Genomic DNA, 17,127 nt, shown 5'->3' on the forward strand with positions numbered 1-17,127 from the left:
TTTAGAAAAAACTTTATGAAGGTTTGCTATTCACTGCCTTCACCATTTCTTTTCAACACACAGCAGCAGCTGTACACTCTGCCAGCATGCATGACTAATGCCATATTGATGAGAGCCATGTCATTTGCATAGTGATGTAGTTCCGGCTTTCAATACTGCAGGCAAACAGGCCTCACTGCCAGCAATGCATTGTGCACTGCCTTCACAATTAAATAATAATGATATCCTACGACCAACTCAAAACACAATCGTACCTTAATGTTGTTTATAGTTTTTATAACCAAGGAAAAGAAACTGAGAAATAAGTGTAGTGTATGGATTTTAAGCCTAATTTTCTTCAGTACAATCGAAAGGTCAAATGAGACAGCTGCATGACTATGATCCCATTAGCTAAGGGGATTGTTTATTCACACTGCTCTTGCCTTAATAATGGAATCATCTGAAAACACAAGGAATTAGACATGCTGGCTATGTTGCCATGTACATCAGATAACATTGAATTTGAAGAGCAAAATTCAATCTAAAACAGTCAATTGTAAATCATAAAACTCTGCATTCGCAGATGATAATGTAATTCACTAAGCTGCCTTGGAAGGTCACATGCTTTAGTTAAATGGACTGTGTACAACAACCAGAAAATTACAAAGACACAAAGTACTCAGTTACATCAAGACAGATATCAAAACCAAAATTTACTCATTGAAACATTAGCACTGGTCTCATATACATGAAAAAAATATTTGTGATAAAATGGATATGATCTAGGTAAACAAGTTGAGTTGTATTGGAGGCCACACCCAGCAGTAGCTATACTGCATTACACACACAAGGCCATAGTGATTCTGAATGATAGTAGACAAACTCTTTGACTAAATTTTCTCAGTAATTGATCACTGACAATCATAGATTTCAAAACATCATTAAATGTATTTATCATCTCAATCTAAAAAATACAAGTTTGACTATTTCTGATTAATGCTGTGGATTTCAGAGGGAAATATTACGTAAACAAATCCAATTTCACAACTTTTTTTTTTGTAACTAGCTACACTATAGCATACTGCAATGATGGAGTTCTAACCATACGCAAATGTTTTTTAAATGTTATCAGAATGGTTGATACCTTAAATAAAGTTTGTAAAATTAGATATTACAAATTAATTATTCACCAGGTGATTAAATCTGCAGGTCTTAATTAATGGCTTGTTAATTGGCAATGGTCACTAACTACATACAAAACAAGGCATTACCATCTCATTCTTTTTTGTAACAATGGAGCAACAGAATTTTTATTTTCATTATCACACTTTTATATTATTATAATTATTAATCCTTTTTTGTACCTTTCTATTATAATTTATAAACATGCAGTTATCATGCTTCAGAATTAATATCTCAATTTAGGAACAAACCTTTGGCTTCTGGTTGGCTCCTTGTTGCTGTAGTATAAAATTCTGTTGTTGGCTATTAGAGGTGAGGTTTTGGGAGCCATGCTATTTGGAAGAAAATTGTTAGCATTATAATATAAAAAATAATAAATAATTTGTTCTTATTCAGAGAGAGCAACTCACCATCTGCACAATGAAAAAGTAGGTCTAGGTAGGTCCTAGAAAAATGTGTTGTGTTGCCTAAACAGAATGTTAATCGTAAATCGGGTAGGTCAGGATTTTTTCTTTCTAGACCGTTAGGCTAAAATCTATAGTTAACATCTCAACTGAGGTAAATAAAGCTTATAAAATGCATATATCATACCTTGAGATTCTTCCTTAGGAAAAAAAATTTTTTTTTTTTAATCCAAAAAGATTTTTTTGTTTGTTTTTTTGTAGAGCTTACACAACAGAAACTTGCATTTCTAATTATGCAATGCCTAGTTTTTATACAAGTGAAGAAATGATATTTTAGCAGAATTTGAACCTAGGGCCCAGAAATGTGTATGATAGCCATCCAACCACAAACATACTACTGTAAGCTTCATGGCTATAATTGAAAAAAGATTCAAGTACCAAAAGTCTATTTAAGCATGTGGTTTCTTTTGATGGTAATAATAATTCAATTAGGATTATTATTTGCACATTATTATTTTTTTCAAATTCACTTACAAGTTTAATTGCACCTTAGGTTAATAAATACTTTTGATAAAACATTAATGAATCCAGAATTATGCTGGTCTTTTTAGGAGTTTACCTTCTGTTATCCAATTTCAATCAAATGACTATTGTCCTCGGCTCTTTATTCCAAAAACAATACTACATGCCTTAATGTTTCCAATCATATCTTAGTAGCTAATTCAAAACATATTTCATCTTTGTAGCAAAATCATTTCTAATTAAATAAACCTTTAAAAGATTACTGATTATCACATTACACATTTTTTCTTGTACTATAGCATTTAGAAAAATTAGTTTTTGAGGTTTTGTGGACTGATTTATGGGAATAAAATCATTAGAATCGTTGAGCAGCAGTATGATTTAATATTAAAGAATAAATCACTAAGGTAATTGTAGACAAATAGTACAACACAGTATTACATTAAAGGCACCATGTATTATTTTTATAATCATGGGTTACTGTCAACTTTCAGTTGGGCACAATTATAAGAACATCGTTGAATTGTATATAAAAACACTGATTAAATTATAATACTGTATATTCTTGCGTACAAGGGGACTGTATAAGACCACCCCCGAGTTTGAGAAGATTTTTGAAGTTTTTTGTATGTCACGCATATAAGACGAGCCCCACACCCAAATTCATCATGTGAATTCCTACTTTTTGCTGCTCTTTAACATAGTCTTGATTCTACATCTAGCTGGCTAAAAACGGAGCCAAATGTAGGGCTAATCTTCCAAATGATACCATTTTATGGGCTTTTAAATGTTGAAAGAGTCAGTAGCTTCATTTCAGTAGTAAACTTGCTTGTTATGGACGATCTGCACATAACACGAACATGATTTAAACATCAAAAATGTGTATACGTTGTGGGTATAAGACGACCCCCTGTTTTTTTTTTTATCGTAATTTGCTTTTTTAAGCCTTGTCTTATACGCAAGAATATACGGTACTTAGATCTGAATTCGACATCATTTTCAACATCTAATAAACCTTGGTATAAATAATAAACATAACTTGTGTGTAAAATTGATCAGGAACTTTAAAAAAAAAAAGCTCATCGAAAACAAGATAAACTTGTATGTACATGTACATTTTTATAATTTTTTGATGATTATAATTTCCCAGCATTATTAATGACACTTAAATATTATTGGAGGATGATTTAAATCATTTTTATGTTGTCTTAATTAACAGATGTTTTTCTGTTTGTTATGAAATATAGAACTTTGAACATGTGTGTCCAGTCTCCAGTACTTGTAAGAGAAACTAAGAATTATCGGTTAAGATACTACAATATCGCTTGAAAAAGTTATCAAGTTTAAAACCACAGAAAAAATTTGCAGTACCAAAAAATATTTTTCTGAATTTTAATGTCAACTTTTAAAATGTTTATTTTTTTTATTTTTTTTTTATTTATTTTTTTTTGTGGTGTCTTTGTTAAAATAAAATAATAAAAATTATTTTTTAGTGTCATTTTAATGGAGAATTTTTGTAATGCTGGTGATGTAAACAAAGTTGTACTGTTGTATACAAATTAGTGATATAAGGAAATAATGGAATATATTCTAACAAACCTGTTGAGAGTATGGGCCATTTCCACTGACAGAGCTAGGCATTGGCTGACTCCTACTGGTCATCGGGTAACGAGATGGGGGCATGCCTGGATATGGCCTACCACCTGGACCATACTGACCTTGTTGATAAGGCGATGATTGGAATGGGCTTGGACGCTTCGGCATTGGACTACCATCCGGCATCATGTTCATCTATAAGATATAAAATATTTCCAATTTTTATATGAAATCTACAGAAAAATCTGTGCTGGAAAATGGTGTTCCCAAAATAATGCAAATGAAATTATGAAGTGTCTATACTTAACCACATATTTATTAAATATTTTATTTTCAAAAGGGAATTCATATTATCTACAGCTCTGCAAACACTTTCATGTCTTATATGACAAGTACCTGTGCTTTGGTCATATATGGGAGAGACATGACATCATCCCACACATGCACTTCATGTCATCCATGAAAACTATTTCAAAAAAATCCAAGAGGGTTATTTCATATGAAATTATGTCATCTATGATTGATTTTTCATATGAAATTGAAGTCAAGATAAGATACTTTTATTATGATTTTACATCCGTTTATTTCATATATTTTACAATTCCTAATTAACATTTAAAACCTGATTAAAAATAGGTTCATCAAAATAGAATGTTCTCACATTTGAGATTAAAAGGTCAACAACCACAACCATATTTTAAATTAGTCTGGTAATCCAGATACTTAGCTTCTCTTCTAAATGTGACAGTCTAAGTCAAAAATAGTTTACTTGTAACAAACCAGTATGTTTTCATGTAACATTCCTCAGATGTGCTTTTAAATTTAGAATTTCTAATCTATTTTTCCACCCTAGCAAATGAAAATCATTGATCACTTATTTTAATCTACTCTTTTAATCAACTACTCTCTTTTCTAAAGAAAAAAAATGCACTTTGTAAAGTATTATATTTAGTTGTCCTTGTAAATGCGTATCTGTCATTGTCAACCAATCTACTGCACAGTATGTAAACAGCTATAAATATAGTACAGTTAATACACTTTAATAAATCAATCAATTTTATTAATGAGGAGCAACCATTACTATAAATTTTTAAGATATCCAAAAAAATCAGTGAATCGGCTTAGTGACCATTAATAACAATAAACAGTAGTTATTATAGGTTTCATGTTTAGAAAAGTTTTCTCATACAACCTGAACAATTGATGACATGCTGATACAAAAAAGAAGCTTTCAAATGGGAAACATTCTCAACATGAGCTGAGGGAGAAAATCCACTACACTTTTTTTTTCATTTATAAGAACACATTTTATAAGAACACTGAGGCTGAAATTTCTTAAAAATTAAGAATAATATAAGAACAAATTGAGGCTGAGGTAAAATGTCTAATGAGATTTTTATATTTAAAAACTCAGAAAAAACCAAAAATTTATATCTACTACCTTGTGTGCAATAGATATGTAATACCTTCTATAATGCAGGACAGTATAGCCCCTTTCAGACAGAAAATACCGCAATAATACCCTAATCACGCCGTCGTTATTGCCGGCGCAGACCCTTTAACACAGCTAGTTAAAATCCGGTAATAATACCGTATCCTGTCTGAAAGGGTTCTCGCGGAAAGGAGTATTTGATGTCTGTGGCGCTTGTGCTTGTTAACAAAGAGGGCACAATTTTTTGTTTACTCCATTAATCCAATATGGCCGGAGATGAAGTAATAAAACTGCTGCTTTGCAAATGTTTTTTAACGCTGGCTATGTTTGCAATACATATAAATTTGAGAAACAGAAGGCGTTAAGGCGAGGCCGGCTTGAATTTTGAGCAGATAGGTGCAGACGATTTTCGTGTCTAAAGAACCGTCAGCTAGCGATTTCATCGGCTTTGTTAGCTGCAGCAGCGGTTGATGGCTGCTCGTGTGACTGTCTGATTTGTTATGCCTCAGTGCGTAAGACGGCCTACCCTTTCTTATCGAGTTGGGCAAAACTCGCTACGGTATTAAGACTAAGTCCCGAGGAGGTCTAACTGAAGCCGGCGTTTAGGCGTATTTACCCTTTCAAACAGAACGCCGGTGTTCGAGAAATACAGTATTAATACCGTTTTGCAGGTCTGTCTGAAAGGGGTATAAATGTACAACCTGTCATTTTGGGCCAATTTTACTGGGAAAATTTTTCCTTGGATTTAGATGGCCATTTGAAGGCTAAATGCAGGCTTGGTCCCAGAGGATCTTCAGTGAAACGGGAAGGTCGGCTTAAAGGCCAGACATACGAAAATTGCCCAAAAATCTTATTACAATTGGTGGTCTTATACGCAGATCGCCTTATCGGCGAGTATATACGATAAACTAGGGATGGCTAAGTTAGATGGTGTAGCAATAAACAAACAAAGATATACTGGTCAAACACACCTTCCTCAAAATATCAGTGTCAAAAATAAAGAAAGGGAACCAAAAGTGGGAAGATGACAATTTGTCCGCTTTATTCCACCAGAAAAATAGAAACCAGTGGAGAATTCTTATAAATCATTGAGCCAAAAGGTCTTGCTCCACCACCCTACAAGTGCAACAAGGAATCCATACTGACATGAATAGCAGAATGATTGTCACTGCTACCCCTTTATGCTTTCTGTGGTTTTCATACATGCTAATGTAACCATGTGGTCCACTGACGAATGCCAAAAAGAGGGATGCAAACAATTGAGATTGAACATTCTTATTGGTCTGACAGACACTGCCTCAATGCAAAGTTTGAAGGTACACCAATTGGTGGTCTTAGATGCATTTCCACAAAGTCCTGATCATGGTGTCTTTAAAATTTTGTGATAATGCATGTTCTTTGGTTCATAGTGTCTTGGTTTCTTTTCAGATTCATAGTGATTCTAGCGCCCGTATTCTTAAAACAAGCTTTACTCAAAACTTTGAACTAGAACTTCATTTAGTGCTAGTTGCAACTTCAACCTCAATTTGTATTCACAAACAACATAGTCAAAATTTGAACTACAAATAAATCAATTCCTAGTTTTAGTAAAATGAAGATGACTGGCAAGCCACGACTATCAAACTAACCAATGAAAAGGTTTAACTTTAATAGCAGATGAAATTTTAGAGATCCGGTAATGCGCATGAATATTAAGCTGCCGTCTGTGGTTCAAAAATTTATTTCCTCGTGTTCATAATACATGATCATTCGCTTAATTAATTTTCTATAATAATAATTATATTACGATAGAGAATTTTAAAAGCCACTGAAAATTTGCTTTCTGTAGAGAACTATTATAGTTGAGCCTGAGTGAGGGCAGCGCCATCTTTGTTGTGTTGTTATGGTGAAGCTACATGACCGCAACGCGAGGGGATTTCATGCAAATCAGGAACTATCGCATGCGGGTAGCCAAACATGTTAATTTCTCCTTTGGAAGCTAAACTTGATCTCTTTTGTTTAACACACCGAAGATATATCAAACCTGCGTACACAATCGTTTTTGTAAGTTACAAAAAACACGTTTTTAGTGGGGTACTGTAAATATTTCAAGTCGGCGATTTAGCCTGACCCTAGGCTGACTAAAAAAAATCGGCCTGCGAAGGTATTATTTTGGTCACGTTCGCGTCATTTAGTCGTAGTGCTAGTGGAAGTTCGTTTTAAGAATACAAAATGACGTAATTTTTAAGTTTTAGCTCGAACTACGACTAAAGTTAGTTTTATGAATACCAAGGTAGATCTTTTTTTCTTTTTGAATCCTGATTTAATAAATGATGTCAGACCAAGATCGACATAACATATCCACTCCATATCCATTAATGTGGAGATATAAAAATCTGTTCTTTAAGCAAATGAGAAACTTAATATACTTATCATGGCAGTTTTATCCATGATTTTGACGACTACACTTATTGTTGAATGTGTACACATTTAGGATGCTGCTACAAAATCATTAGCCTAAAGACACTATACTTTATAATAATCTTGAGTAACAAAAACAAGTTAAAAAATATGTGCTAAGTTGTTTCTGATTGACACCCACAAAAAGTAAAGATCAATAAAACAACTGATTAATGGAAGTCCCATCTTAGCATATTTCAGTCAATAGTAAACCTGTGAAGTAGTTGCAGATGCAATTAATCTAGTCCAGGCTTAATGTCCCAGATAAGACGTACAAGTCATCATATAGTTTCATTAGCATGATAATGCAAAAAGGATTTCCCCAGCAGATTAGTAACCACCAGATTCTTGATGCAATGCCTAGCAAGGGTATCCCCTGATCTATTTTTAGCATCTATTATCAGGCACAGACAAATAGACTCAAGTGACTGAATTATTCAATGCACTTATGTAAACATTAAATACCTGTCAGAATGGGGTCATGACCTCAATTATTTGAAGAAACTAGGATCACTTTCAAAGCTCACAGGTGTTACATTAAATCATGTCATATTAAGCAAAGGTTATAATACCAGGGGATTACCTACTATTTTTAGAAAATGCCTTTTTCATCATAAATCATATTGACAATTTCAGCATTAATTGCCAAGGGCAATGAGATGTCATTCAATTGAACATCCAGGGTAGTATTAATACAGTGACAGCAATAATTCAGGTTTTTCTTAAAGACTTGGCAAATACCTTCATAGCAGTTAGTCAAGAAGTTAATGTCCACATAGAACCCACTCATGCGGCAACATGACAGAAGCAATCCGATTGTCATATATTACACTCACTGCAGATATAAAGTAACATTCAATAATCCTCATGACAATTACTTCCGAAATATCCAGTATATATTCATTCATATTGTAACCAATTCAAGTTGGTTGTAACCAAAAAGACAAAATCAGAATGATTGAGTATATATAACCCCACAGAGAACAGTCTGCATATTCATATCTTTTGTTTGTAAGTGATGTGTCAAAATAGCCCCAGGTATCAGAAATCATGCTAGATTGAGAACAAAGAACAAGAAGGCGAGATTCAGTGAGGAGAATACTTAGCATTGTATTATGTATACTGAATGAACAGTTCTACTGCAACATCTGTATTCATTAACTCTGATTCTAGCAAACAGAATATTAGATACAATAGTTCATTTAACCATCCTCCACAAACCATTGTTAGAATCATTATTACCATGAATCATTAGACTTATTTACCTGAAGACATGTACTGTATAAACGAAAGCTTGTTGTTTAAAGGGTAAAAAAATAACCCATAACTCACAGCATCTTTGTGCTGAATTGCGTACAGGCGTGGTCAATGACTACTTAGCAGCCATAGAGTGGTGCTTACATAGTAGCTTTGTGTTCATTTCCATAACAGGGACTGAAAAGAACCATAGCATTAAGGTAACCCATACTCTTCTGAAAGATTCAATCAATATATTCTTTGAAGTACACAGGAGCCAGATGTGTACAGTACACTAGTCTTCCATTGTAAGTTTCATCCAAGACTGGGTTCTACAGTAGTTACTGAACCTTGGATGAGAAGAATTTCACACCAGACTTTTTCAATGTTAATCTGTTACTTTCCGTCTTAAACTATTTCAATACTTAGACTAAGCCACTAACTACTATCCTTATTAAACAATTGAGAATTGCTTAGTATCATCACCAACAAAACATTATAGGCCACTGAGCAACATGGATCCACCATCCATTTGGGTTTAGCATGTACCTGTAGGATAGTGTGAGCCTACCAACTCTATATATGCACATTTGTACTTTGATTACCGGTACATGTTATGAGTGGTGCTAGAATATGAATTTAGAATAGCTCATCCACAGCAAATACCTGTGTAATGTGTGGTGCTAACATAACACTAGATAGTTCAATCACAGCCAATACCAGGTAAAGTTGTGGCATTAACAATCAATGCTTGTAGACATCAGTCATAGCCAGATAGTGTGTGATATTAGAATACAATTAACAGGTTGGTCAAAACCTATACGCAATTCAGTCCAGTAAAAGCTGCAAGTCTCAGGGTGTTCCTTACCCTTTACCTATTTTTTTTTTTTTATTTGTTTAAAATTAATACAAGAATATAAGTGTAGCTTAACACATTTTTTCGTGTGTTCATCAATAAAGCATCTTGGAACAATTCAACATGCATAGTTGGATATAGACCTACTGTACATGTCATGTTGAACATATTACTTCATTGGAGATATGACAGACACTTTTAGGGCTAATATCCAAAAAGACTTAAATGTATCGCACTAATTTTTACAACGTGGGAAGCATTTCCCTTTTCAATTATTAGCAATCTAATTAACTAAAATATGAACTGTTACAATACAACTTCTGAAAGTGTTATTAATCTATAATACTAGATGAATCATGCAATGATAACAAGGGATGGCCTCACAAGAGTTAACAATTGCCAGAAACCCATTCATTGCATACCTTACTTCCCTGGAGTCGCCGATCCCTTCCCCCAAACCCAGCAGGGAGTCACCACAGCTGCACAATGACATCAGCAACTATTTTCATCAGGTCAATACACTTTAATAGTTTAAAGAGAGAATTCCTGACATAATCATTGTGAAAGGAGTTTTTATTAATTTATGCAGTTCTGCAACCTTGAATGACCTAGTTTCCCAGGTCTGTAGGATGACACAATAGAAGGCTTTTCAGATGGCCAGCCCAGGCAAAACAAATGTAATTATGTCAGAACTGTCACTTTCTCTGATCATATAGATAAGCCACTTTAATCATGCCCATTGAGTAAAGATCATGTGACATCTAAATGAGGGGATTTCCCTCCAACCTGTCACAGCATGTCAACAGTACAAACATAATGTAAACAAACTTTGTCTGAGATGAAAATGATACCAGCAGATTATAACCATCAATTTCAACTTAAGAGTAGCCTATATAATAATCATAAAAATTAAGTACAACATTTAATATTTAACTACTTTTTTCAACCAAAATACTAATATACATCTAGAATAGGCATTATTCCATAAAAAGATTATAAGTAAAATAAAATTAAAATTGATCATTTAACCACTCAATTTAAATCATATCACAGATGAAAAAAAGAAGTTTTTCATTATTTTACTAAGGAAAAAATAATTTGCTGTCACTAAGGTAACGGTTTTTTTTTTATTTCAAGTCAGTGTTTTATTTATGAGTAAATTCTTTATTGTAAATAATGCCATTGACCAAATTGTATTTAGGACATGTCACTAAATTGTTCACTTGTTAGATTTAAAATGGAGAACTTAATCTACTGCAACATTTGCAGACTTCTTAGATACATTAATAACATCAATCATACATAGCACTAAATCCATGAAATTTAAGAACTCCATCAATTAAATTCACATTAATGTTATAGGTTAATAAGAACTAGTTTATTAGGACCTCATTTTTTATTTAGTGTGTGAAAAGAAGCCTGTAAATACCATCCAATGATTAAAGCATAAAGACCACGCAGAAACTTAGCTCTAAAAACAAATGCGATACAGTATATTGCAATTAATTTGTATCTTAAGCTATCTTTCTATATCCTTAATTATTTTTTTTATTTCAACTTTCTTTATAAATTCACTTTGTCCTTTTTGGATCGAATAAATTATCAGCATCAAAAAAGACACAAATTAAAACAACGTGCTACATGTCTTCCAAATTTTAGTAGCATTTTTAGGGGATTTTACCAATGACTTTTGCTGTCCTTTAAAATCAGTTGCAAACTTCACAAAAATGTTAGACACCACGTTAAAACAAAGGAACGAGAGAATTTTGTTTTTCTTTGACTAGTTACAATACCTATTGTATTCTCTAGAAGGACTTCATATCCATGACACAGCACTTTATAACCTAAGAAAGGTGTTCTGATTTTTATTCATCAAGGGCTTAGCCAGCGAGCCGGCCAACAATTATTTAGGACGGCCACTTTTACCGTGATGGCTTGAACTACTTAGCTTGGCTTAGTCTATCTTTAGTCAATTCTTTACATTATTTGAACCTATTGAATGTTGCATTAAACTAAAGCACATTTACATTTGATAAACAACCTTTATTGGTTGAATTTACGTTGTTTTCATACTGTACCTACATTCGGTGGGGATTCCCAAAAAGGTAAGGCTAAACCATTGTCTAACCGGTGAAAATTTCACTTTCAACACATGTATGTCATGAAAAAACACATACTGTATTCATACCCTGCTGGAAAATGGACAATTGTAAGTTGTCCACAACACATGCACATGGCAAATACAGCTTGAGATTCAGTTTCCTGACACATCGTTCTTGTTCGTAACTCCTTGGTTATAATTAATTCATAAAATACCGTAAAGCAGATTTGTTAATATCACAAGTTAAACTTTAATAGTCAACAAAATACAGTAGGCCTAGGCCTATACATCTCTCGATTCCGAGGAACGAGAATAGAATTTACAGTAGACTAGGGGGAGAGTGAGTAAACAACAGTAGCCATGGGCAGTCTATGTCTATAACTGAAATATCTTTGTGATGGCTAACTTAACACTTTGAAGACAAAATTCCAACATTTAAACACCTTTAAATGCACTCTTGGAACACCCCCTCCCAAACCCAACCACGCTCTGGGCTATGCCCCTTGGCTGTCGCTACAGAAGTTCTTTGTCTTCCATTTTGGACGGCCTATTTCGTTTTTCTAGCTAAACCCCTGGTGGTGCATCCAATAATTTGAAATATATGCCCACGGGAGAGACTTTCACAAAGCGACACTTTTTCTAGCCCTGCCTCTGAATACATGTAATTTAACTTGGTCTTTTTTTCATACCCTATGAAAATTCTTGTGTCAATAGACCGAATCAGCGCCTCCAGCTATTACTGGTCATGTGATATATAGTGGGTAATAAAGCCACATTGTAAACCACAGTGACAGCGACCCTAAGTAAAGTAAGGCAGTAGGCCAATGTGTTTTTTTTTTTTAATAGTGATTTATAATTACTTTGGCAATCTCCGTGCATTTTATTTAGGCTCTGGAATGCTATTAGTGTAGGCTACATACACACATTGAGTGTTAAGCCTTGACCAGGGCCCGGAGCAAGGATGGAGCTGTTACGCCTCGACTATATCTCTGTAGTTGAGTAGGTAATAAAGTAGAAAATAACCCTTAATGGTACTGATTGCTCAAGCAAACTTGGTCTAGGAAACAGGCTGGTGATAATAGGTCTGCTTGTATGGGTGCATCCTAATGCCAGTACGTAATAATATTATTTGTTATGTCATAATGATGACCATTATCCTCGGCAGTAACTACAAACATCCTATGATTTAATTTTGGATTTAAAATAACTGTAAAATAATACTCTTGCCAGGAATGGGGAGATTTGTTCTTTTTTTCATGCTGTGATAGCATTTGCCATAAATAATATTCTTGATTTACAGTAGGCCTAAAAAGTACCTCAGCCGGCGACGACTCCCACATTGTGAAGGTACCGTACCTTTCCTTGAAAAACTTCCAGGCTTCATTCCCACTATTCATTGGAGCCTTACCAAACTAAACTGACAAGTGTTTGAAAATTTAATTTTGGAATACTTCTAAGTGATTTACCAAATTATAACTTGTATTCCAACCAACATTTGCAACATCTATCATGTGACTTACATCAACAACAAAGCGAAGCCATATTCAATGCACTGTCGTCTTGCGATCTCGATAGATGTAAACAAACCCTACAGTAATACCCACTATAAGTCACGTGATCCCAGCCACTGATTCGGTCTATTGAAGGCACGATCTTGAAGTGAGTATGATGTTACTGTTAAAGATTATATTTCATTTTCGTCAAAAATATATGAAAATAATTCTTATATTCTCAATTCAACATGTTTCCATAAATTATTAAAAATAAAGTACTTAACTACTAATGACCTGAAATGACCCTTGTAAATTACCTGCTAGCTACCATGAATCCTTTATGGTTAAAAAAAATCAGTGCATAAATAGCACTGCCTAAATCCAGCAAGAACCTTATAAGCCTGTCAAAGTATGCAGAGGTTGTTTGAATATTTTTACCCCTACCTTTATAACAGCTAATGTACTGTATACAATACTACCATTTCCCAAGAATGGTTTATTGGAATTAAAATCACTTAGGAGTCACCTTCTAAAAAATACCATTTATTAGTAATGCATTCTTACAGTAAAATTTCTGTTGCAAATGTGTTAAATATTATAATTACGCTTTGTTTCAAAGCCTGACAATGAAAAACTGAGGTCCTGGGCTCACGCTAAGCGATTGCTAAGTCGTCATGGGCAAAAATTATTTTGGATTGGCAAAAAAATAACCATCTGCTTTAGCCATTTCGGCGAAGGCTTGACATCACTCAGAAGTTTCAAATACTTGCTAAAGTACATCGTTTTTGTTTTTTTTCAAGCTCCATTTTTCGAAAACTCCATAGCCATGCGACATTTATTTGTGGAGTTGTTCTATCTGCTATTTCAACAAAGGTACTGTAGCCTTCACAATGTCAGTTACGTTTTGTGCTCCAAATTATTTATCATGATCTGAGCCATTCCATCCAGTACTTAATACTGATCCAGGGAACTTGTTTGTATTTTTTTAAAATTAGCCTAGCTAGAGAATATTTACAGTAGAACCTCGTATATTGTATATCAGTTAGAGGAATCCTCAGTTTTACGTACGCCTTGTACGGACGATGACATCATCAAAAACCCCAAAACACTCAAAACAAACAGCCCTTTTCAGGGCCACCATAATGTAAAAAGAGATTTGTTAGTTTCTGGCTGTTTACTATTTCAATATTATAACAATAAACAAACCACAGTACACTAATAAACAAACCTTATTGCAAAGTATTGCATTCAACAGCAGCATTGTGTCTAATTAACGCGCTGTTATTTTATAATTTAAAACCATGTGGAATGAGTGAAATGAACAAACTACCGTCGGTGCTCAAAATAATTTCTTTCCTATTTCGTGTGAAAAACTTGTCTGAGCGAATTTTCTACACAAAGCTTACTATGCTCGGTACGTATAATTTCGCATACGAACGCTAATTGTTTGGCTTTCCCAGTGCAGTGCACATGCTTTTAGTTTGTCTCAGCAGGCCCAGACAACACTGCAGCTCTGTTGTTCATAATAGCTATGATGGGGAATTCCCAAGTTATACCAAGGCAATTCAACAAAAGGACGCACATCTCGGAACATCAAAGGATATAACTCTGGCATCGACATTCTACGCGCCGCGTGCCCCTACACGCTGATTGTCTCAAAAACCATAGCAACCAAACCATAATTAACCATTAGCGTCTGACGAATTACCAATGCGCGTGTTAGATGCCATGATAATCGTGCATCATGTGGTGATTACAAAGGCCTAATGATATTTTGCACTAACATTAGACTGAAATTTTATTGTTATTTCAACATTAATTTTACCGATGTCGTGGTGTATTGTTGTTCATGAGACTCATTACGCAGAAAAAATAAGTAAATTTTCTGTATCTACTCAAATGTTCGTTTTGTGCACCCAAGTCCAACACTGTCAAAATGACAGTTTAACGTTATACAGTATACCGTAAGAACATGAAATTTTATAAAAATCGTAAATTTCGTTAGTCAATGGCAAGGTAGCGATTTCTATAGTTGCATTGCAAAGCAAACATATTGGAATACAGAATGCGGTTCCTATTTTTAATTTTTATGTAGAAATCGTAATAATTTGTACACGAAATTTATTGATTTTTCATTAATATTGTTGGAAAGAAGTACATGCCTACTACCAGAACAATACCACATGTATTTAATTAATGTCTGCTCCTAGGCTCCTCATTGATGCAGATCAACATAACAATTTGAACATAGCTTACCCTAGGCCTAGCTAAACACGGTTTCAAAACAAAATCAATCTAAAAGGTAGGAAATAACGAACAATAAAATTGTAACATTGTTTATTAGTAAATTGCAAGATTGCTCACGTTTTGAAAGCTGGTAAATAAGCTATATTTTAATATTGTTTATCAATCCGACAATCCGGTCTACGATCATCGCACAGCTAATTAAAATAACAATGACCTTTGTAGCTATGTTCAAAATGGTTCCTACACGTAGGTTACGCGTACTGTAGAAACGGACAGCATTCGTAATTTACATCTGCACTGTAATGCAAGTAAATTAAGTACTTATTTTTTTTAAATCATTTAGAATAATGTATAAAATCAGACACTTTTTTATTATTATTGTCAAAATGTTTATCCACCTGACTTGATCAAGACAAAATTCTTAATGGCCTATGGTAAAACCATCGTTAAAGGATAATTAGTTAAACTACTAAACATGATTAATTCAAATACTGTCGTCACATAACCCTCCAGCACAGTTCAATGTAATTGGTTTTTGACAAATTCAAGATATGTTTTAATTGCCAAGCTAACCTAATTAAAAATGAACATGCAGTTTTAACAATGAACTCAACATGAGCTGAAAATTAAAACATTACCAGCAAAAAGATACGCAATGGTTTTAGGTTAATCATTCTACACACTGAATTGATGGTATAAAATTAGGCACAAAGACACATTTCTGTTGACAAGTGAATTCATTTCCCGACATTAGGGAAAGAATCTGCATAGATCCTGGGCTACTGCAGCAGCTTTCACTGTGGGATACTACATTTCAAAAGAACGAATCAATTATCTGACAACTGACAACAGTCAAGAGCATGAAAGACAATAATATTCACTTATTAAATGCAATCATCTTTTTTACAAAATAATAAATACAATAAAAAAGTTTCTTTATTTTGTAGGTTAAATATTTTGTAATATGTAAAATACTGTATGCGAGTTTATGAATGAGTAACAAGCTTATTAAGAGATGCCAAGACTTGATGATACCAAACCATGAACAGATTAAACCTCTAACAACCAGCCCTCTACCAGTTTTATTAACTTCGAGCAAACATCATAAAATTTGACATTCAAGTCTGTAAATTCTTACAAATACAATTGTAGACTGATGTTTTTACCAGTTACTGTCTGAGAAAGTGTACATAGCGGACAGTAATTATGGTTTTACAAGAGCTAAATTGGAAAACTGCTTTGACATTAAAATTTCCATGATAACTCTACTTCTTATCATTTACTGCAAGTGGACAAAAGAAATTTTAGCAATCCATTTCTTCATTCATACCATTTATAAGGTCTGATATTGTTAATTAGTGTGATCAAACCTAGATTAAAAGTTTGTTAACTAACATTAACAAATGCTTTGCACTATAACAGTAAAAAAATATGCTTTGCACTAAAACAGTAAAAAAATAAGAACTCCCTATCATCAATAACTAAAATATCTAAAGACATTCAATGAAACTGAAAAGACATTCCTTACCCTACCTACTGTAGTAGACTGACAGCTGGATAAAAGATCTTGATTAAAAAATAATATTATCATCATATTTATCTCCATTATGGAATATATTTTCAAAAGCACAACTTAAGCA

At 33.7% G+C, this 17,127-nt stretch overlaps 1 protein-coding gene across 5 annotated transcripts in view; it reads right to left on the bottom strand.

Moving 5' to 3' along the window:
• Positions 1-17,127, bottom strand: part of LOC117113883 (AT-rich interactive domain-containing protein 1B-like) — a 44,772-nt gene that overhangs the window by 25,138 nt on the left and 2,507 nt on the right. For 4 of the 5 annotated variants that reach the window (XM_033257356.1, XM_033257359.1, XM_033257360.1 and 1 more), the window contains exons 2-3: positions 3,687-3,878; positions 1,413-1,493 (exon numbers count right to left, since the gene is read on the bottom strand). In XM_033257356.1, coding sequence (XP_033113247.1) covers positions 1,413-1,493; positions 3,687-3,878 — 273 coding nt within the window. The remainder of the gene's footprint in view (positions 1-1,412; positions 1,494-3,686; positions 3,879-17,127) is intronic. The other variant, XM_033257358.1, reaches the window with a different exon arrangement.

The sequence above is a fragment of the Anneissia japonica genome, unplaced genomic scaffold (assembly GCF_011630105.1).
Source record: "Anneissia japonica isolate Jap-2015-1 unplaced genomic scaffold, ASM1163010v1 scaffold1417_len1240632_cov203, whole genome shotgun sequence".
Taxonomy (NCBI): Eukaryota; Metazoa; Echinodermata; class Crinoidea; order Comatulida; family Comatulidae; genus Anneissia; species Anneissia japonica.